At 56.7% G+C, this 21,859-nt stretch overlaps 2 protein-coding genes across 6 annotated transcripts in view; one reads left to right on the top strand and one right to left on the bottom strand.

Moving 5' to 3' along the window:
• LOC309624677 (uncharacterized protein C19orf44) overlaps positions 1–3,078 on the top strand; it is a 25,697-nt gene extending 22,619 nt beyond the window's left edge. Inside the window, exons 9-10 of one of the 2 annotated variants that reach the window (XR_014242080.1) lie at positions 1,413–1,488; positions 1,519–1,582. The gene's annotated coding sequence lies outside the window, so the exon portion shown is untranslated. Of the gene's footprint in view, positions 1–1,412 lie in introns of both variants that reach the window. The other variant, XM_082383035.1, reaches the window with a different exon arrangement.
• CHERP (calcium homeostasis endoplasmic reticulum protein) lies at positions 216–21,859 on the bottom strand. Of its 4 annotated transcripts, XM_082383024.1 has the most exons (18): positions 21,722–21,859; positions 21,239–21,412; positions 17,052–17,236; positions 15,798–15,935; positions 15,386–15,537; positions 13,713–13,857; positions 13,522–13,611; positions 11,997–12,249; positions 9,106–9,281; positions 6,827–7,262; positions 5,279–5,517; positions 4,126–4,259; positions 3,345–3,431; positions 2,785–2,928; positions 2,583–2,699; positions 2,004–2,098; positions 1,519–1,728; positions 216–1,488 (listed from the first exon to the last, which is right to left on the bottom strand). In XM_082383024.1, the coding sequence occupies exons 1-17, from the start codon at positions 21,744–21,746 to the stop codon at positions 1,535–1,537; spliced, it is 2,784 nt and encodes a 927-aa protein (XP_082239150.1). In that variant the 5' UTR covers positions 21,747–21,859; the 3' UTR covers positions 216–1,488; positions 1,519–1,534. The 4 variants fall into 4 exon arrangements, with proteins under 4 accessions (XP_082239150.1, XP_082239149.1, XP_082239151.1 ...); XM_082383023.1 differs by having other exon boundaries at positions 216–1,728; XM_082383025.1 differs by having other exon boundaries at positions 216–1,728; positions 13,713–13,824.

Below are 21,859 nucleotides of genomic sequence, written 5' to 3'. Positions count from 1 at the left end.
CACCACTCGTGGCAGGACAGAGGATGCCAGCCTGTCTGGAGCCACATGGAGCCACGAGGAAACAGGACCAGGCGTCCACGCCGGGGACTCCCAGGAGACACCAGGGCAGAGCTTCTGACCCGACTCCACAATTCAGACAAAGTCTGCCCTCGGGACGCACCTCCTCCCTCCTCAGCCTGAGCACGCTTCTGACTTAAACGCACAGAGAAAAAGTCTTTAAAAAAAAAAGTCTTTATTTGAAGGCAAAACAGTAAAATCCACAAGAAATTGTTAACAACACGTTTACATTTTATCCTGAATCAGACATGTTTGAACAATTCACAGCTACAGGAAATCTAGAACAAAATCAAATATTTTATCACATCAGGTGGAAAAGTTGGAGAAAATTTTGCATCTTATTGAAAAGAATTTTTCAAAAATGTTTCTGTACAAATAAATGGCACCGCACCAAGCTGCCCGCGGATGCCGAGTGCAGCCGATCCCAGGCGGTCGCTCCGCAGCTCCCGGCAGAGGCGGCTCCCTCCAGCCTCACCTCCCTTTGGGGGCGGCTTGGGGCAGGCAAAGGAAGTGACAGAGCAGGAAGCAGGGCCGGTGGTCGCTCTCCACACTCTGGATGTGAATGGGCCGTTGCACGTGAGTGCTGGTGTGTGGGTTCCTCTCCGTGAAAAACACAAGTAGAGACACTAAGGGTACAGATTCTCCAAGGGCGTCATCATTACGTGACCTGGAGATGCCTCAGATAAGTTTCCTCAGAACCTTTTGTTTCTGCAGGGAACAGCAAATGGCTAACGTTCAAAAAAAAAAAAAAACAAAAACAAAAAAACAAACAAAAAAACACCTCAACTTAAACAGCTTAAATAACTAAGGGCTAGTATGTCTCAGAGGAATCAGGTTTCAAATTATCTCAATGGGTATCAACCTAGATCAGTATTCTTTTTTCTAAAACTAAACCATTTGGAGTAAAAATGAAAACCCTGTTTAACTTTGCAAATCAAAAAGGTTTTGTTTTTCCATTTTTAAAGAGTGAGCAGTACCAGCGCCTGGCCTGAGCCTTCTCACAACACAACCGATGGGAGAGTGGGAGGGCTGGCCCCTTGGGCTGGGCTGGCGTGTGCCCTCAGGGCCCCTCCTCCATGCACTCCCACTGGTTGTAGCGGCTCAGGCTGAGGGGAGATGGGAGACAGCCAGCCGTTCCTTCAGATGACAAGAATTCTTATCCAAGGGTCTTATGTTTCTCGCTTCACTGTCCAGGGAAATAAGCTCATTGTCGAGTTGGCTGGGCATCTCCTCGTGACTCTTGCTGCTACGTTAGAGCTGGTTTGCAGGTGGGGCCTGGGCCTTCCGCGCCATCAAGCGTGGCACTCGTCACAAGGCCTGCTGAAGTCTTCCTTCTCTTCTGTCGCTCCCCACAGATGGAGACCGTGTGAGAACCGAGCTGTCCCTACCACCTTCCACTGCCAGTAAGCCACGAAGGGTCCAACAGCCCTCGCTGCCGGTGGCCGGCCACTGGCGTGGCTCCCTGCCCGCGCCGCGCCTACTTGCACTCGTCCCTGGCCTTCATGCGGGCGATGAAGGAATAGCTCTTGTTCCTGCGGTAGTTCTCGTAGGGGTCGTCCAGGGCCACGCCCACGCCCTTGTACTGGTCCCACTTATCCCGGACGTCCCCCCCCTTGATGGGGTCCTGGATTCCTTGCTCTTTCACGCCGAGGCCGCCAGATCCACTCCAGCCTGAAGAAGAGAGGGATGAGTGGTTACGACCCACAGAGGAAGCTGAAATTGTGGTGCACTGACCCTGACACGAAGTTAAATGGAAATGTGTTTGGAGAGTCGAACGACATGCAGACATGCAGTTTATAAACGGGAAACTAAGGTAGTAAGAAAGGACGCTCAGTAAAAACCCTGCAGGCTCAGAAGTTCTGGTCATGAGTTGGAACTTCCTGACTTCATCATCCCCCAACCACGGATGTCCAGAGCGGATTGTTCCGTCTTCCCAGGAACCTTACCCATTTTCACCAGCATCTGATGTCCTTTGTTCTCTTCCCCGAGCCTGGAGTCAGGTATAGGAGGTGCTGAATTAGAACCCAGACCAGCCGAGGAACTAAAATTAAGACAGGTTACGTCTTTTAAAAAAGAGCTGATACATTTATTGGAATGAAAACTTAGAATATTACAGTGTGTAGCTTATATGAAGGGTCACCAGCGTGAGATGGACACACACACACACATTTCGTGTCTCTAGCCTTCTTCTTTATCCTCTTCGCCGGCAGATAAGGGGGTTCCCTAAGATGGCGGCCCCTGCCTCACACTCAGCGGCACGGGCGGGCCACACTGGACCCGTAAAACGGTCAGAAAATACAGAGCGCAGCCACCGCCTCAGGCTTTACAACGTGACTGCAGAGGTAACAGCGAGGTGTGAGACGAGGTGCCACTGTCACTGTGCTAGCGCTCGGGGGCCCCGAGGTGCCGCCTTGGCGCAGGCCACTGCGAGCGTGTCTTCTAACAACACGTTTCAACATTCACAGCAAAGCATCAGAGGGTTCCAGCGCTACCAGAGGTCCTGACAGTTAAGACAGAAATCTTACGGCGGGGTGGGGCTCCTGGACCGCGACCGACGTCTCCTTCCCGGGGAGTAGGACTTGGACCGAGAGCGAGAGCGGGTCCGGGAGCGGCTCTGTGAGGAGCGTGATCGGCTGCGGCTCCTGCGGGCCAGGGGAGAGGGGGCGGGTCAGCGCAGCTGCCGAGGAGCCTGAGGCCTTGCATCCCGAGAGGCGCGACCCTGCCTACCTGGATCTGGAGCGGGAGTACGAGCGGGAGCACGAACGAGACCTTGACCTTGAGTATGAGCCGGAAGACTTGGAGGACCTCGAGTTGGAGCGGGAGGAGGAGCGCCCTCGGCTTTTGGATCTGCTCCGAGACCTCGAGGGTCCGCTGCGGGGAGAGGCCTGGTGAGCCGGAGCCCCTCCATGGGCTGTGCCCAGCCCGCCCCAACCCCCAACTCTAAAAGACCCCCGATGTGCCCAGTGCAGGTGCAGACACGCCCTTTCACATCAGGGTTGAATACAGACTATGGCAAGCTTCTCTCTCGTACTGGTGTTTTAACTTCGGCCTTGTGGGAAACAGCTCCTGGTGGCTCACAGCACCTTTATCGTAGGGTGCCAGACCCACGACCCAGGCAGAGGCCAGAACTGACCCCCCTCTGCCTGCGCCAGGCACGACACCACAGCGCGCCTGTCGGCAAAGGCAGGGCTTGCTCCCAGCTGACCTAGGACGGGATGCACTGCGGAGGCCTGACCTCCACACGGGCGGCGGGGAGGGGGCGGCGGGGTGGGCGTGTGCGCTCTTACCTGTTCCTCTTCTCCTGGCCTTTCCTCCGCCGGGCCCGCATTTTTGCTCGGAAGAACTCATAGAGGCCGTTCTGCTCCCAGCCTTCACTGTAAGACATGGGCATCCCCTGTATGAACGCAAGCCTCCCTCCCACAGGGAACTTGTGAAAAAGTCACCAGGAATAAGCCCTACCCGACAGGCCTTCCCTCTTTCACTCAGGATGCTGAGCAAGGGCCCAGCAGAGAAAGCACTCGGGTGGTCACTGCCACAGGGCTGCCCTTTCTCAGAGGAGCGACCAGGCCCGGAGGCCAGGCCGCCCGCTGGGAGGTGGAGAGGCTGGATTGCGCTCCCAGCGCTCCGTGGCTCCCACGCCTTTCCATGCTGGGCTTTCTCCAAATAGTTGAAGAGGGTCTCAGGGTTACTGTAACTGGGGACGAGAAACTCTTGATTTGTAGGCAGATAGGCCTGTGGCCCCAAACAGAGCAGGAGACGATTTTAACTGAAGCGAGGAGGCCGCTGGGGGAGGGGATCCCGAGGTAAACTCTTGTTCTGATGTCTCTAACGTGGTAAAAGCCTTTTATCGAGGGCCACTCTATGCGTGGCACACATCACGCAAGCTGGGGGAGAAATGGCATCTCCTAACCACATTTTCTCACCTGGGCCTCACACCACCCTGGGCGGAAGGTGGGACTGTCCGGAGTCTTTCTTGTGAAGCAAACTGGGGAAGACAGGCCAGGAGAGGGCCCAGGGGCCTCCCCTCCCATCACCAGCCCGAGCGCCTCGTCTCCCGCAGCCCCGTACCTGTTCCTGGGTCTGTCGTGTGAGGGAGGGCTGTAAAAGGCCTCCACGGCCGCCAGCAGCCTCTCACTGGGTGGCATGGGGGGTGGGAGGCGGATGTCTTTAGGATCCAAAGGCTTGTACTCGTGGTCTTCCAGCTGCAGTGGAGAACACAGCCGTCACTGCTCCCTGCTGGAGCCCATCCAGGGAACTGCGGGGGCTGGGGGACCGGAGAGCCGGGGGCGGGACACAGTTGCCCTGCGCATCAGAGTGCCTCACCCGGCCCTTCCTGGGAAACCCCACCCTCCTGGAGGGTTTGGCCACACCAGTACTTCAATTCCTAAGTGGGGTGGTTGAGGGCTCCATGGAAGTCGATAGAAGCTACAGAATTCTCTCTCTACAAAAATGCAGAGAAGACATGGCCTCCAAGCTCAGGTAGAGGAAAGACCCCTGTTAATTCACCGACACGCCATGGATCCCAGACGCCCTCCCCTGCCAAACACCACCCTGTGCCCAGGCGCCTACCCAGGGGCCCCGCTATGTGCCCCCGTCTCTGCTCCAGCTCCTACCCCGAGGGCAGCCCCGCTGGCCCCTCTGCCTCTGACTCCCCTTGCTGCCCCAGCGTGACCTGTCTCAACTTCCAGTATGCTAGTGTCTCAGAGGGGACGGGGAGCGGCAGTGACCAGTACAGCCAGCATGGCCCTCAGAGCGCCCTGAGCCCCAGCCCTGGCTCCCTTCTGACCCCCTCTCCTGCCTTGCTCACCTTGCTCAACTGGAGACCACCCCTTTTCTGAGAAATCCCTGTCATCAGCCCCTGGGCAAGGTGGCTTCCAAAGGCCAGGACCCAGAGGACCTGCACCTCAGGCCCAGCCCAGCCCAGCCCAGCCCACTCTGAGCAGCTACCAAGCTTGCAGCCCCAGGAGGGAGGCTTGGAGGAAGCAGACGGGGACATGGGCCTTGCTCGCAGCCACACGTGAGCACGCGAAGCGGTGTTGCTGGCTCAGGCACATCCTCTCTGACTACTGGTCAGGCTCACTGGGGTGCTGGAAACGACAGGGGCAGGGGCCCTGGGAAGCAGTGTTTTGTAGCCAATCGGGAAAAGGGTTCCACCTGTGAACTTTCCACGTGGAGACCAAGCATTCAAGGCTAAGCTTGGCACTCAACTCGGCAACATTACCTTCACGAGGGGGGCCATCAGCCCGGCAGGGAGATCAAAGTAGGGCACATTGGGGACCAGGCTGGGGTCGTCGTGGTTGATGTGGGGAGGGCCCTGTCGCCGCATATGAGGGGGCTGCCCGTTGAAGCCGTGGGGAGGAGGGCCGAAGTCAGGGTGCTGGGGCCCACCCCAAGGCGGGTGCTCGTTGATCCCAGGGTGAGGCATGCGGTGGCCGGGATGGTGGTGAGGGGGTCCCATCTCTGCAAAACAGAAACTTGACTCAGGCCTGCCGCAAAGTCGAGAGCTGGGCAACGCCAACAGCCCGGTCGAGCTCTCCAGGGTAATAAGCGCAGTGGAAAGGGGCTCAGAGTGGGGCAAGGATGCCCACATCCACTTCCTGGGCAGCCCTGCCCAGCACCGACCCTCCAGCTGCTTCATTCACTGCTCGGGGCCACAAAGCAACGGGGGAGGAGCCGGGCTCAGAGTGGCCTGTCCTGCACCCAGAGCAGCACCCGACAGACCTCATGGGCGAAAGAAAGAACCACAAGGGAAATCACATAACCTTCAAACAGCCATGTTATGAGCCAAACTGTGTCCCCAGTACCTGAGAATGTGACTGCATTTGGGAATGGAGCCTGTAATGAGATGACTACTTTAGATGAGGTCCTATGAGTGGGCCCTGATGCAATACTGACTGATGTCTTTCTAAGAAAAGGAGATGAAGACACAGACACACAGAGAAGACCATGGGAAGACACAGGGAGAGGACAGGCATCTACAAGCCACGGGGAGAGGCCTCAGTAGAAACCAACCCCGCTGACACCTTGATCTCGGACCTCCAGCCTCCAGAACTAAGTGCCAGCGAAGGATTCCCTGTTGTTGGAGACACCCAGTCCATGGTACTTTGTTACAGCAGCCCCAAGACACTCACAACAAGTAAGAAACCTGCTACTGGTCTCCAAGCTCAATTTACAGTCAAGAATGGATTTGAGGATAAAGATTAAAGAGTAGGAAAGTTGAAATGAAATTTTTTACAAAACACAAGATCGAGAAAACTAAAGATTCTTCAAAAAGAAAACAGAACACCTGACGAAAACAGCAAGACAAGGAGCAGGGAATGGCACAGGCGCTGCCGGGCCTGGACTCAGCGGCTCGCGCACTGCCTGTCCGCCCGCCGTGGGGACTAGGGAGTTCCTTTTCCTTTCGGAACCCCATCGTCCTTCCTCTTCTGCGAGATACAGGGCCTCACACCTCAACAGCTGGCCTGGTGCCTGGCGGGTGCCCACACTAGGGTCGCCGGTCTGCCCTCCTCTCCCCACCTTCCTGAGGGACCGAGCTGGGCTCCTCTGTCACCCTATGACCCTCCGCCTGTCACCCTGGCTCAGGGCACACCAGGCCACACGGCAGGACCGCCAGCAGTGCCACCAGCCCGCTCAGAAGGCCGATTCGTCAGGCGCCTCTTCCAGGCCCTGCCGGCGAGTGACCTGACCTTCTGAGGGATCACAGGGCAGGAGAGGGACGTGATCCCTGGCCCGAGGACGGTGCCCCCGAGGGCGACCTCGCACTCACCAGCTTGGAAGTCCCCCTGAGGGTAGTCAAAGCGGTGAGGGTAGGGTGGCCGCTCGAAGGGGTGCCGAGGCGGGAAGTCGTCCTGCATGAAGCGGGGCGGGAAGCGGTTGAAGTTGTGTGGGTGTGGCGGCTGGCTGAACTGCGGGTGCTGCTGGTGGGGCGGGAAGGGCCCGCGGAAGTGTGGCGGCCGCTGCATGCGGAAGGGCGGCTCGCGCTGGCCCCCGCCCCAGGGCGGCTGCTCGTGCTGGCTGTTCCAGGGGCCCTCGAACTGGTTGTTCCAGTTGGGGTCGGGCTGGCTGTTCCAGGGGGCGTCGCGCTGGCCATTCCAGCCGGGGTCCCCACGCTGCTCGCCCCACATTCCCTCGTGGCTGTTGTTCCAGGGCGGGCAGTGGGGCGGCCCACCCTGGTGGTGTGGGTAGGGGGGCTGCTCGGGAGGCTGCAAGGCAAAGAGCGGACGTGAGACCCGGCCTGCACTGGGCACGCGAGGCACCCAGCAGGCACCTGCTGACCTCAGTCTCCGGCGGTGGAGGCGGCCCAGCCCCGAGCCCAGCCCCCCCTGGAGCTGCAGGCCTACAGCCCGGCTGGGCGCTGCCACCTTCACTCTGACGTGTGCAGCGGGTGCTGTGGTGCCCGCCTGTCCCCCAGGCCCAGACTCTCAAGTGCTGCACCTGCATCTGGGCTGGGGAGCACCCCCCAACCCCATGCCTGACAGAAGCTGGGGAACGAACACCAGCCCACGAGCCCCTCAGTGGGACAGTGCAGGGGTGCAGCCCCACCACTCCCAGGGCACAGAGGCCGAGCCGCAGGGCCCACGGCAGAGCCCGCCCTGACGACACCCCGTCCCTGCCTGTTCTCCCTTCCCTGTCACTTCTCTCCCCTACGCTGCCTCCTGGGGTCACCTGCCCTCTCACATCCTTATCTCAGAGTCTGCTCTGTTACCAGGAAATGGCTTTCTGTAAGCTGAAGACCATAAGCTCTGGAGCTTGCCCAGCTGCTGCTTTGAAGACTTAAAGAGCCAGGACTGCAACCCAAACTCAGGGCCAGGGTGGCCTGCGCCTGGGTGAGGCTGCCCAGAGGGCCACCTCTAGGGTCAGGGCTGGGGGGCTCCGCTGACCACAAGCACAGGGAGGCCGGCCCCGGCCGCCACATCCTCAGGTTTTCAAGAGAAGCCAAGAAGCCAGATTTTCAATATGGCAACTGTGGTTTCTTACTGTGGACTGTGGGTGCACTGCTGGCCTTCAGTGAGGGAGCCCCACCGTTGTGAGCCTAACCTGCCGGTCCCCAAAAAGACTGAGCCGGGAGACACTAGGGGCATCTGTTTCCACACCAACAAAATGGGGAGAAGTGCCCCCGCATCAGAGGGCACCCAGCACTGCAGGGCTCACCGCAGGCACCCAGAGGCGGGAGCTGTCTTTGTGGGGATGCCCCATCTTTTGTGATGTTAAATCTCTTGTCCGGAAGCTGAGGGTGGGCTGGGGGTACTCACAGCCATGACCCTGCACTTGTCAGCCCAGAACTGTCTCCCTTACGCCCCCTCCACACAGGGTCAACCAGGGAGGGCCACACCCACCATGCCTGGTCGAGAGGCAAGTGGACACCCAGAGCTAGACCTGATTGCTCTAACCAGGTCCAGTGGCCAGAGAGCAAGCTGCGGGGTGTTTTCCAGTCATGTTATGCTGGATGAGAATGACCCCTGCCCTGGCCTAGAAGTTTCTGACTCCAAGGAACCTGGAGGGAGGGAAGAAGGGACCAGCATCCCAGACCCAGAAAATGCTGCTAGCCTGGTATTTCTGACCTTTCCTTTCCTTACGAAAGCACCATGTTCTTTCTAGGGTGATGAGATGTTGACACTGCTGGTCAAATGAGTTAAAGAGGGAAGGAAACAAATCGCCTTGAGTTAAAGCGGGAAGGAATGAGTTAAAGAGGGTCAAATGAGTTAAAGAGGGAAGGAAACAAATCGCCTTGCTGTACTTCATGGTGTGAAACTTCTCAGCACTCACAGGAAAATGGGGACCTGTGTTACGGAGAAGCCCAGGTAACCAAAGCTCCCGGGAAGGATGTAAAGGCCCAACTTTCTTCCCCAGCTCAGTCCCAATACTTCGGGAAGACTATCACCTTCTTGCCAGCACCCCCAAACCCCAGGCCCTGCTGCAGAACCTCGTTGCCCAGGGAGCCGCTAAAAGCCCATCAACCCGCACAGCGGCCATCACCCACCTGCCTGCCATCCAGCTGAACCCAAGTGTGCCCCACCTGCCCCTGCAACAAGTTCTAAGAGATACCTGCTGTTGGCCCCAAGGAGCAACGGGGTGAGGCTGGTCAAACCACGGGGGCTTGTTAGGTGGGATCTGGTCATGGGGCCCAGGGCCCCGGGGGCCGGTGGCGGCAGGGTCCTGGACCCCTCCTGAGGCGTCGTACTCGGAAGAGCCGGGTATCTGGATGGGTGGCTTGTTGTCATCTAGAACCAGGCAAAAAAGCACTCAGAGATGGTGGCAGCAGGAGGCCCCAAACGAAATGATCTTCAGCAAGCACCCAGGGCCAACCCAGGCTGGGCTTACTGCCTAATAAACCCTTGCTTCTTGACCCCACTGAAAACTGCCATTGCCTCCAGGAAGGCAACACGGAGAGACCTGACCTTGGCCAGGATACGCACCTCTCTCCTTTGAACGCTTTACAATAAGTATCCTAACTTATTGATCGATAAGCCATATTGATTTTAGTTTGCTCAAGAATTTTTATCAATTTAAAAAAGAATTTTATTTAATTTTTGGCTGCGTTGGGTCTTCGTTGCTGCGCGCAGGCTTTCTCTAGTTGCAGCGAGTGGGGGCTACTCTTCGTTGCGGTGCGCGGGCTTCTCACTGCGGTGGCTTCACTTGTTGCGGAGCACGGGCTCTAGGCGCATGGGCTTCAGTAGTTGTGGCACACGGGTTCAGTAGTTGTGGCTTGCAGGCTCTAGAGCGCAGGCTCAGTAGTTGTGGTGCACAGGCTTAGTTGCTACGCGGCACGTGGGGTCTTCCCAGACCAGGGCTCGAACCCGTGTGCCCTGCATTGGCAGGTGGATTCTTAACCACTGCGCCACCAGGGAAGCCCCTATCATCACTTTATTAAGTACCCTTTTTGCATCTAGTTGAAAGATTTCTTCCCATCTGATCTGTTATTTTGTTAGATTTTCTGGTATTAAACCATCCTTATATATTCCTGAGACATATCCTATTTGGTCATGACATATCTTTTAAATACTGTGCTAGACTTCACCTGCTAAGACTTCATTGGGTTGGCCAAAAAATGCCTTCCGTTTTTAAGTAAAAATAAAAGACACGTTTTTCATTTTCACCAAGGACTTTATTGAACAACGTATTCACCCTTTTGTTCCACTACCTCCTGCCATTTTTCAGGCAACTTCATAATTCCATCTTCCCAAAACTTTTTTTTTTTTTAATAAGGAAGTTTTAAATTATTTATTTATTTATTTTTGGCTGTGTTGGGTCTTCGTTTCTGTGCGAGGGCTTTCTCTAGTTGCGGCAAGCGGGGGCCACTCTTCATCGCGGTGTGTGGGCCTCTCACTAGCGCGGCCTCTCTTGTTGCGGAGCACAGGCTCCAGACGTGCAGGCTCAGTAGTTGTGGCTCACGGGCCTAGTTGCTCCGCGGCATGTGGGATCTTCCCAGACCAGGGCTCGAACCCGTGTTCCCTGCATTGGCAGGCAGATTCTCAACCACTGCGCCACCAGGGAAGCCCTCCAAAACTTTTTATCTTTTTGAGCAAAGGACTGTTCCAGGTGCCTTTTACAGTGTTCCAGGGAATTGAAAATTTTTCCATTAAGAGAATTTTGTAAAGACCAAAATAAATGGAAATCCGAAGGTGCAACGTCTGGTGAATACAGCAGATGAATCAGAACTTCCCAGCCAAACTATAACAGTTTTTGCCTGGTCATCAAAGAAGCATGCAGTCTTGCGTTATTCTGTTGACTAACTCTGGACGCTTTTCGTCGAGTGCTGCTTTCATTTGGTCTAACTGGGAGCAGTACTTGTTGGAATTAATCGTTTGGTTTTCTGGAAGGAGCTCATAGTAGAGGACTCCCTTCCAATCCCACCATATACACGTCACCTTCTTTGAATGAAGACTGGCCTTTGGTGTGGTTGGTGGTGGTTCATTTCACTTGCCCCACGATCTCTTCCATTCCACATTATTGTACAATATCTACTTTTCATCGCCCATCACAATTTGTTTTAAAAACGGAATGTTTTCATTATGTTTAAGTAGAGAATCACATGCGGAAATACGGTCAAGAAGGTTTTTTCACTTAACTTATGTGGAACCCAAACATCAAAGAGATTAACATAACCAAGTTGGTGCAAATGATTTTCAGCACTTGATTTGGATATTCTGAGTATGTCACCTATCTCCCGCATGGTATAATGTCGATTGTTCTCAATTAATGTCTTAATCTGATCTTTATCAACTTCAACTGGCCTACCCGATAGTGGAGCACCGTTGAGCGAGATATCTCCAGCACGAAATTTCGCAAACCACCTTTGACACGTTTTGATCAGTCACAGCACCTTCTCTATACACTGCACAAATCTTTTTTTGCATTTCGGTTGCGTTTTTACCTTTCTTGAAATGATAAACCATAATATGCTGAAAATGTTCCTTTTTTTTTTTTTTTCTATCTTCAGTATTAAACTGGCTACACAAAAATTCACCAATTTTGATGTCTTTTTTTAAATGCACACTGATATGACAGCTGTCACATACAATCTAACAAAATTAAAGACAACTTAGTGCTATTAGAGCCATCTTATGGAAAAAAACGAACGAACTTTTGGCCAACCCAATATTTCCTATTTCTTCATCTTTGCTCAGAAGTGACACTGGGTTACATTTTTCTTTCTTTCCCTGTCCATGTCTATCTGGTGTCAGTTATCCTAGCCTCGAAAAATGACTTGGAGAGCTTTCCTCTCCATTCCCTGGGATGGTTTGTACAGGAGAACTGTCTCAGTTGTAAGGGCGTGGTTACACTTACCTGTGAAATTACCTGCCTGGTGCTTGTGAATAGATTAAAATCTGCTCTTCGGATTGGGCCTGAGACTACAGAACCAGATCCCTTCCTGGGGGAGGAGACTGCTTTCCGGAGGCTGCCTCCTGGGGGCAGGTGCTGAGGGAGCCACGTACCAGGCTGGGTGGTCGGCGGGATGGCCGGGGCAGGCGTGGGGGCGGGGGGCGGAGCAGGCGGCGGCGGCGTGGCCTTGACTTCAGCTTCCATTTGCTGCATCTGGATCTGCGGCTGCGGCTGCTGCTGCTGCTGCTGCTGCTGGGCCAGGCTGTTGACAAACTCCTCGTGCTGTGTCTTGAGGGTCTGGATCTGCTGCTGGAAGGCCAGCTGCACCGGCTGGACCACCGAGGAGTACTCATTGATGAGGGTTGCCTGGTGGAGAGCAGGGCAGCCGGCACTCAGGATGTGAGACTCAAGGTCCGAGACCCTCTGGAGCAGCACGGGGACAAATGCCTGGGGAGCACCCAGAAGGTTGGGGTGATGCTGCGGGCAGCAAGGCCCAGGGACCCAGGGCAAGCAGGCGATTGTCACGTAAAACAATCACCTTGAGCTTGACAACCACAGAGCATCTCAATCTAGCCGGACTTGGTGACGTTTGGTGCTGGGCAGTTTAGAATTCCCTAACAATGGGAATAAGCAAGGACAGCCGTGCCCTGGAGTGCCACGCAGACGTTAAAATCCCACCACTGACAAACGTCCTGGGACATGCTCACAGACTGTACTTCTTACTCACTGTATGGCTTTGAGCAAGTCACAACCTCCCCGGAGCCTCAATTTCCTCACCTATAAAACTGGACAATAACGGGACCTACCTCTGAGGACTCGGGGAAAATGCAGTGAAAGGAACTAGGGTGACTCAGTAACCATGAGCTGCTACCGCCAACTCAATAGGAGAAAAGCAGTGAATATCACTGTGGTATGGTGGTATGAGCCCATTTTTATTTATCAATTAAAAAAAGGAGTAAAGCTTAGAAAAAGTCTGAAATGCACTTTCCTCATTTGCCTTTCTGAGCATGAAAGCTTCTCCCCTGTAGGGAGGGTGGCAGTCAGGAGCATCACAGAGGAATCGGTCAACATATAGCTTCTCACATTCAACCAGACCTGTGCAGGAAGACGACATCTTCCGGCCTGGGAAAAGGGGGTGTGAACTGTGCCTTTTACCCAAGCAGCTGTAGATGGGCTAGCAATGCCGGCACCACAGGAGAGGTGACCAAGGAGATCCGGCCCTCCTCTCTCTGCTCTGCGACCCCGACATCTGACAGATGCCCCCTCAGAAACAAGCAGATGTGCACACAGGGGACACCGTGCACAACACGATGACCGTGGCAGCCTAGACTATGCCAGGGTTTCCTCATGCTCCCATCACACCTGGAGGACCAGAGCAAATGGGCCAAAGGCACCCCTGAGAGCAGAGCCTAAACCAGGTAACCTGGTAACAAGCGCACCAGGAAAAGTCTGGTGGGCTCACTGGCTGCTGTGGATGGGGTGGGGGCCCCCGAAACTGCTCCTCAGACTCCGCCTCCCACCACTCACCACCATCCCAGGGGCACTCCGGGAGTCCAGTTTGGAAAATGCCACCAGGACTGTGAGGTCACCACCCTACTGGTGGTGCCCAGCCCCCTGACTTCAGGGAGCAGCACACACCTGGTACTGGCCGAGCCCCAGGGCCGGGCTCTGTAACTGCTGGATGATGGAGTCGTCAAAGTAGCCGTTCTTCTCCCAGAGCTGCAGGAGCTGGACGTTGGGGAGGAGGGAAAGGCCGTGTCAGGGGGAAAACGAGGGCCACCCCCCCGCCCCCGCCCATCTCCCCCCCACCCACCAGCTGCCCCTCGTACCCGGGCAATCTTCTGCTGCTTGTCCTCCTCCACGGCCAAGAAGCTGGTACAGTAGATGGGTACCACGACCTTCTGCAGGGCGGCCAGCAGCTCCCGGGCCTGCTTGCGCTGGCTGTGAGGGAGAGACCTTCCGCGCGTCAGGGCCCTGGGGCGGGACCCGGCCACGCGCCCGTTACCATCGCGGCTCCAGCCACAGCACCCTCTGCCTTCTTGGGACATGGGCCCCCAACCCGGCTGGGACAAGGGCTGGGCTCCCCACAAGATGGATGGACGGCAGTGGGAGGAGGGAAAGAACACAGCCTGGGGACTTTCAGAGCAAGGCCTCTCATCCTGGTCCCCTTATCAGTAAGATAACCCTTCTCTCCCAGGGTGGCATGAGGATGGACAGATGCAGGCCTCTGAGAGCCCCAGCTGCCCACAAAGGCTGAGCTGGGGTTGCTGTAGGTACAGGGCCTTGTCCAGGCAGCCTCGCTCAGCACTGTCACACCCTAGGCACGAGGAAACCCGGGCTGGGACCCCGCCTTCCACAAGGCAGAGGGAGTGTGCGGGCTGCCAGATGCCTAGGAGCCTGAGGCCTGACAGGGTGAGGCGCCCTCTCGGGGGGCATGCCGCATAAATGAGCGTGGAGGGCCCGCAGCTGCGCAATGCGGTGGCAGAGCCCGGGGAAGAAGGTGGGCAGCTAGAACCCCTCTCAGAGGCGAGCTCACCAGAGGGAGCGCAGGGAGAGCAGCAAGTGCCCGGGGCCGGGAAGCCAGGTTGGGGGAGGGAGGGCAGCCCAGGCAGGAGGACAGGGCGAGCCGCACTGGGCTTCCAGACAGTGAGGCTCAGGAAGCGGGTGGCTGGAGAAGCGCCAGAAACAGGGCTGTCTCTGCAGATCTGCCCTGAGTCAGCGGAGCGGCTGGTGGAGCAGGAGGCAGGCAAGGTTCCAAACAGCTACTTATTTCCCAATGGCAGAGAAATAGGGGAAGGTGATGTAGGGAGCGCGGAGTGACACCAGAACCGCCCACATGGCACACGAAGCGGGGAGGGGCAGGGCCCGGCTGCATGCGGGCAGAAGGCGCAAGACCTGGGTCTGAGTCTGCTGCCCTCACAGGAGCCGTCCCCCAGCCAGTCAAGTTCAAAGACAAATGTGGCAGCCAGTCTTCACAGCTACAGGCTAGCCTTACTAGCACCGTGAGCTTCCCCCTGTCTCTGGCCCAGCCATCTGGTTTCTCGACTTAACGTTTGTCAAAAGGCACCAAAGAGGCCGTGTGGAAGTAAACACCGGCCTGGCCTTAGGAGGGCTTGGGGGTGTGCAGAGGGTTAGCCAGGGGGACCCTACGGGAAGATTCCTGAAGCAGAGCAGAGTCAGGTGACTGGGGTGTGTGTAGATCAGTGAAAGGGAGCTGGCAGCTGACAGAGACACTGAAAAACACCCAGAAACTGCCCTGAGAGCAAGGAGTGAGGGGACAGCGGCCCCAGGTGGGGCGAGGGGTCTGGGGTAGGGGCTGAGGTGGTGGGGGGTGCAGGTGGCTGTCCTCCCGATGGAGGGCTTGTGGCTCAGACCAACCCTCCCCCTGGGTCTTCGGAAGAGTGGTTCCCAGTCCCGGGACAGGCCAGGCTCCTGAGTGTAGAGCATCGGCCGGGAGAGGGAGAAGGAGCAGGAGGGAAGGCGGAGCTGGCAGGGCCCTCACCAGTGGTGCAGCACATCATTGATCAAGTAGATGAGGTGCAGCCGCAGCTCGAAGTGCGCCCCGTCGGCCGTGATGCGGTTCCGGAGGTGGCCCGCCATCAGCTCGCAGTGCGGTGGGGACTTGGCGTTGCTGAACATCCAGTTCTTCCCAGCCTGAAACAGCCAGGGTGGTGGGTGAGTGGGGCTGGGCTCCCCCAGGCCAAAGTGTGTACAGATGCCCGGGAATGTCGGACGGCCTCTGCCTGCCTTCCACCTTTCTTGGTGGGGGAGCCCACGGAAGTGCTCATGCGGGAAGGGGATGCGGAGACGGGGTGCCCCTGGAGCAGCCCTGGCCCAGACTGGCTGCAGGAGCTCCCACCTAGTCAGGAGCACCAGGTTCTGGGAGCACGCCCCCACCCCGACCCCGCCCTCACCGAGATGGCATCTTTGGTGCAGGTGTCGATGATGGGCTGCAACAGGTTGTCAAACTCGTTCATGTCCAGCTGGGTCTCCTCCAGGAGCTTCTGCATCTGCTGTTCCACCGCGTGGGCCACGGCTGCTGTCACCTGCTCCTAGAAGGCCAAGTGGGACCGAGACTGCGTGAGGAGGGACCCTGGCCCAGGCCCAGCCAGGCTGGCCCATCAGTGCCCTGCCCCCAACACTCACGCCCGAAGCCTGAGACATGCATCTGTAAGTCACGGCCGTAACAGGCAGAGCAGGCAGAGGATAAAGCCAGACAAGATACAGGGGGAGACAATGTCTCCCCGGAGATGACAGACAGAAAGATTAAGACCCAGAGGAACAAGGAACCTCTGCACATCAATTCACCAAAAAAAGAAAGAAAAACGAGTGGCGGGTGTGAACACGGTATGGAGAGGACAAATATAAACAGTCACCAGTCGCATACAAGCAGAGCAACCTCACGAGCAACCAGGGAGTCCGCAATGAAAACATGACGCCAGATTTCTGCCCGTTAGGCTGGCAAACTGAGATATGGCTGAGACCCGGTGCTGCTGAGGGGACAGGCAGTCAGCCCAGGGCTGGCTGAAGCCAGACTGCCCAGTCTGTGACGAGCTCCGTATGGAAACTGAGGGTAAGCATTCTGGAGTGTTTTGTTTTCAATAATACAACCGTAACTTACATCTTGACTCCAATACTAAAACTGGGGCTGGTGTTTCAGATATCTTTTCATCCATCTTGTGTTTCTGGCAGTTTATCCTATTGTATTTGGCCAAAGTACCAGACTGTGATGGACTGGGACAAAAGGGTCCTTCCCCACAACAGCTTGGGGTGACCTAACCAGCAGGAGCTGGTGCCGGTGGCGCCAGAGGCCACCGGGCATTCTCTGTCACACAATTTCCAATGTGCAGTCTCACTTGTCGGCACCCACTCCAGCACAACGGGTGTGTGTGTATCAAAGCTCGTGCAGTGACCTCACTGGGATGAGACGCAACCTCCGTGTCCAGCATCGGGGTCAAGCTACACACAACATGGGTGGTGGCAGCATGGAGGGATAATGACCGTCAGGCACCGAGCCCCGGGCAACGGGACATCCCCGTCCTCAGCGCTGACGTCTAACGTTAGTGTCAATGTACAGATACAACAACTGAGGCACAGAGGGTGAGCTTGGGTACTCCGCTCAGGACAAGAGGGGCGGGGGCGGGGGCGGGGACGGAGCCGGCCCGTACCTGTCTGAGGGCCAGCAGGTGCTGCTCCTGCTGCTGCAGGTTCCACTGGCTCTGCTGGATGAGCTCGTCCATGGATGGGGTGCCCTGGGCTGGCGGGATGGGCGCAGCGGGGGCCAGCGGGGGCTGTGGCAGCGGTGGCAGGGCCGTTGCCGCTTCCAGCTCTGGGGCCTGCTGCTTGCAGATGACTGGCAGGAGAGGAGGAGAGGTGGCCCCTGTGAGGATGTGGCTGGGGTCCAGGTATCCCCTTGGCCGCCTCCTGGGCAGCTCTGAGTCCCGGGGGCTCCTCTCCCTATACTCACCACCCAGAAGAGGACCCCTGCGACGTGCCGCAGCCATGCGTGCCTTGTATCATGGGGCCTAGCCCCGGACCCTTTCTGCCTTCCTGCTCGTCCTCTCCTCGGAGACCTTTGGGACCGTCATCTCACCACTCACTAGCCAACACCATCCAGCCTTGCCCACTGTCCTTCGGCCCAGAGGAAGCCTCAGCCCACCCCCTCCACCTTCTCCACACCTTGCCTGGGCCTGAAGAAACAGCCCCTCCCCGAGGGAGTCTCTCAACCCCCAGCAACCTCGGCAGCAATTTCTAACGCTTGCTGTCCCCCAGTCTACTCTTGCCTTTCAAGACAGCAAAGCCACCAGACCTCTGGATGGCGACCAGCAAACCCACGCACCTGCAGCCCTATGGCAGGAGCACGGCAGCACCCGACACATGCCGTGGCCTCCCTACACCCCACCCTTTGCCTTCCTTCCACTGACTCTATTCCTCTGTATTCAAGGGTCAATCCATATTGAGGCGACGTGGGATGCCTTATTCTGCTAGCAGGAGACTGCGTTGGGCAGGTGCAGGCCCCAAACCTCGCCAGATGGGACGGGAGGGGAGGACTTGGGGAAGGGTCCCTGGACAAGATGGCCTCCCCCTCTGCATTTGGGCCTCGGCTGGTCTGAGCGTGACCACGCTCTGCTGGAGCCCTTCTGAGTCCCACTCTAAGGGGGCCCAGCCTTTGGACAAAGCCATAGAAAGGATGGTGGGGTGCAGGGTGTCGTCCAGGGCCCACCACTGCTTAGGTCTGAGGCAGGCCTTCACCAAAGGCACCTTATGGGACCACCCCCACCCCCTGACTTGCGCTCTGGATCCCACCCTCCCAGGGACGCTGCTTTAGGAAATGTGTCCTCTCGCTCTCCTTCCTTCATTTTCTCTCTTTACCGACTGCCCCAGCAACATCTAAACACACCCGAGTCTTCGATCTTTAAAAGCTCCCTCTTCATCCATGCCCCGCTCTCAACAATTTTACAGCCAAGATTCATCTTCAATTCTTCATCTCCCCTTCATCTCAACCCACGGAGGTCTGGCTCCGCCCCCCCCCCCCCCCAAAGCCACTGCGGTCATCCCCACTCAGCCTGATGGCCCCGTCTCAGCTCCTTGTCTCACGTGGCCGGTGTGGCCATCCCCTCGGCCCCTTCTTCCTCTATCCGAACCTCACATACTGAGATGCCAGGTGTGAGAATTAAGCCCCCTCCTCTGAGCAAGGCCCCAGGAGAACATGACATCTTCCTGTGGCTGCAGTTACAAAGTGCACTCTACGACCCCTAAATCTATCATCGCCATCCTGGATTCCTCAAGCTTTGGGTCTAATTACAGACCAAATAGCCACTGCTTTCCACAGGCACCTCAGACAGGCATGGGTTCCCTCTCACCCTGCGTTCCACCCCCTCCAAAGCTCCCCTTCTGATCCGTGGCTGGCACAGCTACGCCCACATACCTGAGCCAGAAATGAGAAGGTTCAAGCACCCTTCTCTCCCTTGCACTTCACACTAACAAGCTGCCCCACACAGTCCAGTCACCCTCCTAGGTCACACGCCCATCTGTGTGTGTCCTGCCGTCACCGCCATGACCCTGCTGTCACCTGCACCAACCTGGGACCTGGCTTCGCTGCATCCAGTCCTGCCCCCTCCCCCCTTCTCTGCTCTGCGGCTGTAGTGCCGCTGCTCAAAGTGCGGTCCGAGGGCCAGCCCCAGGTGACGCCAAGACTAGACAAGCACAGAAATGGCGAGGGAGTGTTCTGGCACTTTTACAGGAATTTGATGTTTCATGGTTCACTTTTTTTCCCTCATTTTCTTCTTTTCTTCGCTGTGCCACGTGACTTTCTGGATCTTAGTTCCCTGAGCAGGGATCGAACCTGGGCCCCGGCAGTGAAAGTGCCAAGTCCTAAGCACTGGACCGCCAAGGAACTCCCATCATTGTTCACATTTTTATTGTACTTTGCCAAACTGTACTTTTTGCAACAGATCAGAAAAAAACAAAAACCAGTCCTTCACCAGAGTCTGTGAGGCGCCAACCTCAAGCGGTCCCAGGACTCAGTCTTCTCAAACCACCAGGGTGAAGGGCTGGCTACAGAGTGGCTAGCCCTGCTCCAGAACACAGTCCTGAAACCCTTCTAGAGCTTCCCCAAAGCTTCCAGAATTCCTAAGTCCTTGGTAAGCCAGCCCTCCCTGCTGTGCACCCTCATTTCTGGCTGCTCCAAGAATCCCTCCTTCTCTGGGCTTCAGGCACCCTGAGCTTTTGTCCCCTCGCCTCCCCAGCCCCTCCTAAGGCTCGTTCCTCCATCCGAACACTCTTGGCTCCTCAGTTTCCGTGTGTCTAACTCTGATACGGACTTTAATGGCAATGGAGATATTCTTACCTGCAGAAAGCATTTCCTGAGCCCCCATCTTCCCCTGCTAGAAACACCCCAACTTCCCCCCATTATGGCACCAAGTCCCAAGCAGCCCCCGATTTCTGACTTTTAGGGTGGGAGTGGGCTCCCCTCGCAGGGGAAGCAGCTCTCACCTCATGGTCACTCGAACCCAAACACCATCCTCCCCTGCCAAGTTATGCCACCCGCATCAATATCCAACTGGCGCTTCAGTTCACAGATTCTACCCCTGAAGCCCACCTGTCCCCAAGCCCACTCCCTTTACTCAACTCGCCGACTCAATTCAGACTTTACCACCAACTGCCAGCCTCACTGGTCCCAGCCTCCACTCACGCTCCCTCTAGCCTGTCCTCCACACAGGCCACACAAACCCGACCCACCTCTCCCTTGTTTCAACCTCCCTTGTGGCTTCCCACTGCCTACAGCAGAGGTTTTAAAGTTGACATGCTGGGGCTAAGGAACGGTTGCTCCAGAAACACATAAATGGGTACATTTTGCCTACAGTTTCAGGCAACAGATCTTCCCCACCCTCATCTCAAACCTTAAACAGGCACCAGAAGAACCCCTGGATTAAGGAAGAAAACCCAAACTTTCCCCTGGAAACTTTCCCACTCCAGATCAACCCCCTCCCCCGTCTACACACATCTACACTCCAGCCATGCTAGGCCTCTTATGATTCCTCTCCCGGCTCTCAAAACACACTGTGCTTGTTCAAGCCACTGTACCTTTGCTATGTCTTACAAACTATCGATCACCTACTACCTGCTACCTGTTAGGCACAACACTGACCCAAACAAGGTCTGGTTGGCCTCAGAGAGCTTGCAGTCCAGGGAGCATTCACCTTTCAATGTCCACCTACTTGGCAATCTGAAACACAACGTTATCTAGAAGCTAGGAATTTGCTACTGAACAATACAGATGTGAACTCAGGAACTATTTATCTGTTATTCAAAGACCACCTAGGATAACTGAGCTCATCTTAAATTCTGTTAATTTCAAGCCGGAACCTTGAAGCCCAAACCAGTGAACATAAACAGCTGCAAAGAACTAAAGCCCACAGGACAATTAGTTTTGATCTGGACTCCAACCATCTGAAATGCACAAAAACCTTGCTGGACCCACAGAGAGCCCGCAAAGGGGGCTGGACGGTACCTGCCAGGAGGGTCCCACCCACTCCGGCTTCTATCACTTCTTCCCTGGAAAACACTGAAGCAGTCACTCTACTCGCTGATCTCAGTCATCATGTTTGCAAAACAACAGAAATCCCTGATCCGGAGCCCAGAAGGAGAATCGATAACCTCGTTCTCCATGACACTCGGACCCTGCAGCCGCAGGGCTCTGGGAACAGCCGAAGGAATCGTGAAGGCCCAACTAACCCACTTTCACAGAGAAATAGCATGCGACCTAAAAGAAGGCGTTTTGTGGCAGAGCCCGAAATGGAACCAGAGAAAGGATTCGCTCGAGGGGGCGGCCTGAGAGCTGGAGAGGACTCACGCTGCTGCTGCTCTAGAGCCAACTTGCACTTGTAGTAACTGTAGAACTCGCCTCCGAACAGAAACGAGAATTTCGGGTTGTCCTTCTGCTTCTCCATCGTCATCTTTTCAAACTCGGGCCCGTTCCGAGCCACGAACTGGGCCAGCTTGTCGATGACATTTCGGAGTTCCTGGTCTGGAAGACGGAGAAAAGGCCACGCGGGGCGTCAGCGAGGACCGCCCAAATCCTGGGGCCCTGGCTTCCTAGCCCGCGTCCGCGGGGCCGGGGTCCCTAGGGGTGGGCCCAGGAGAAGCCGCCCTTGTACGGGTCCCGATAGGGGCCAGAAGCGCTCCGGGAATGCGGGGACCCGCGGGAGAGGCCGCAGGCGAACCCGGGAGGCCGAGCCCCGCCCCCTCCTAGGCCCGGGGACCCCGGAAGGCGGGGCGGGTCAACAGGGGATTCCGGGGAGAGAGAAACGGCCCCCGAGCCCGGGCTGGGCCTCACCATCGGGCGGCAGCGGCATCTCCATGGCTCCGGCCGCGGGGAACGTCCTCCGGCGCCTCACGATCGCCCACCAGGGCCGTCTGCGGAAGCCGGCCGGAAGTGGCGCGAGGGAGCCTTTTACGGCTGGCCTCGCGGGCT

The sequence above is a fragment of the Balaenoptera borealis genome, assembly GCF_965194805.1.
Source record: "Balaenoptera borealis genome assembly, chromosome: 2".
Classification (NCBI taxonomy): Eukaryota; Metazoa; Chordata; class Mammalia; order Artiodactyla; family Balaenopteridae; genus Balaenoptera; species Balaenoptera borealis.
This window is presented reverse-complemented; position numbering and strand designations above follow the sequence as displayed.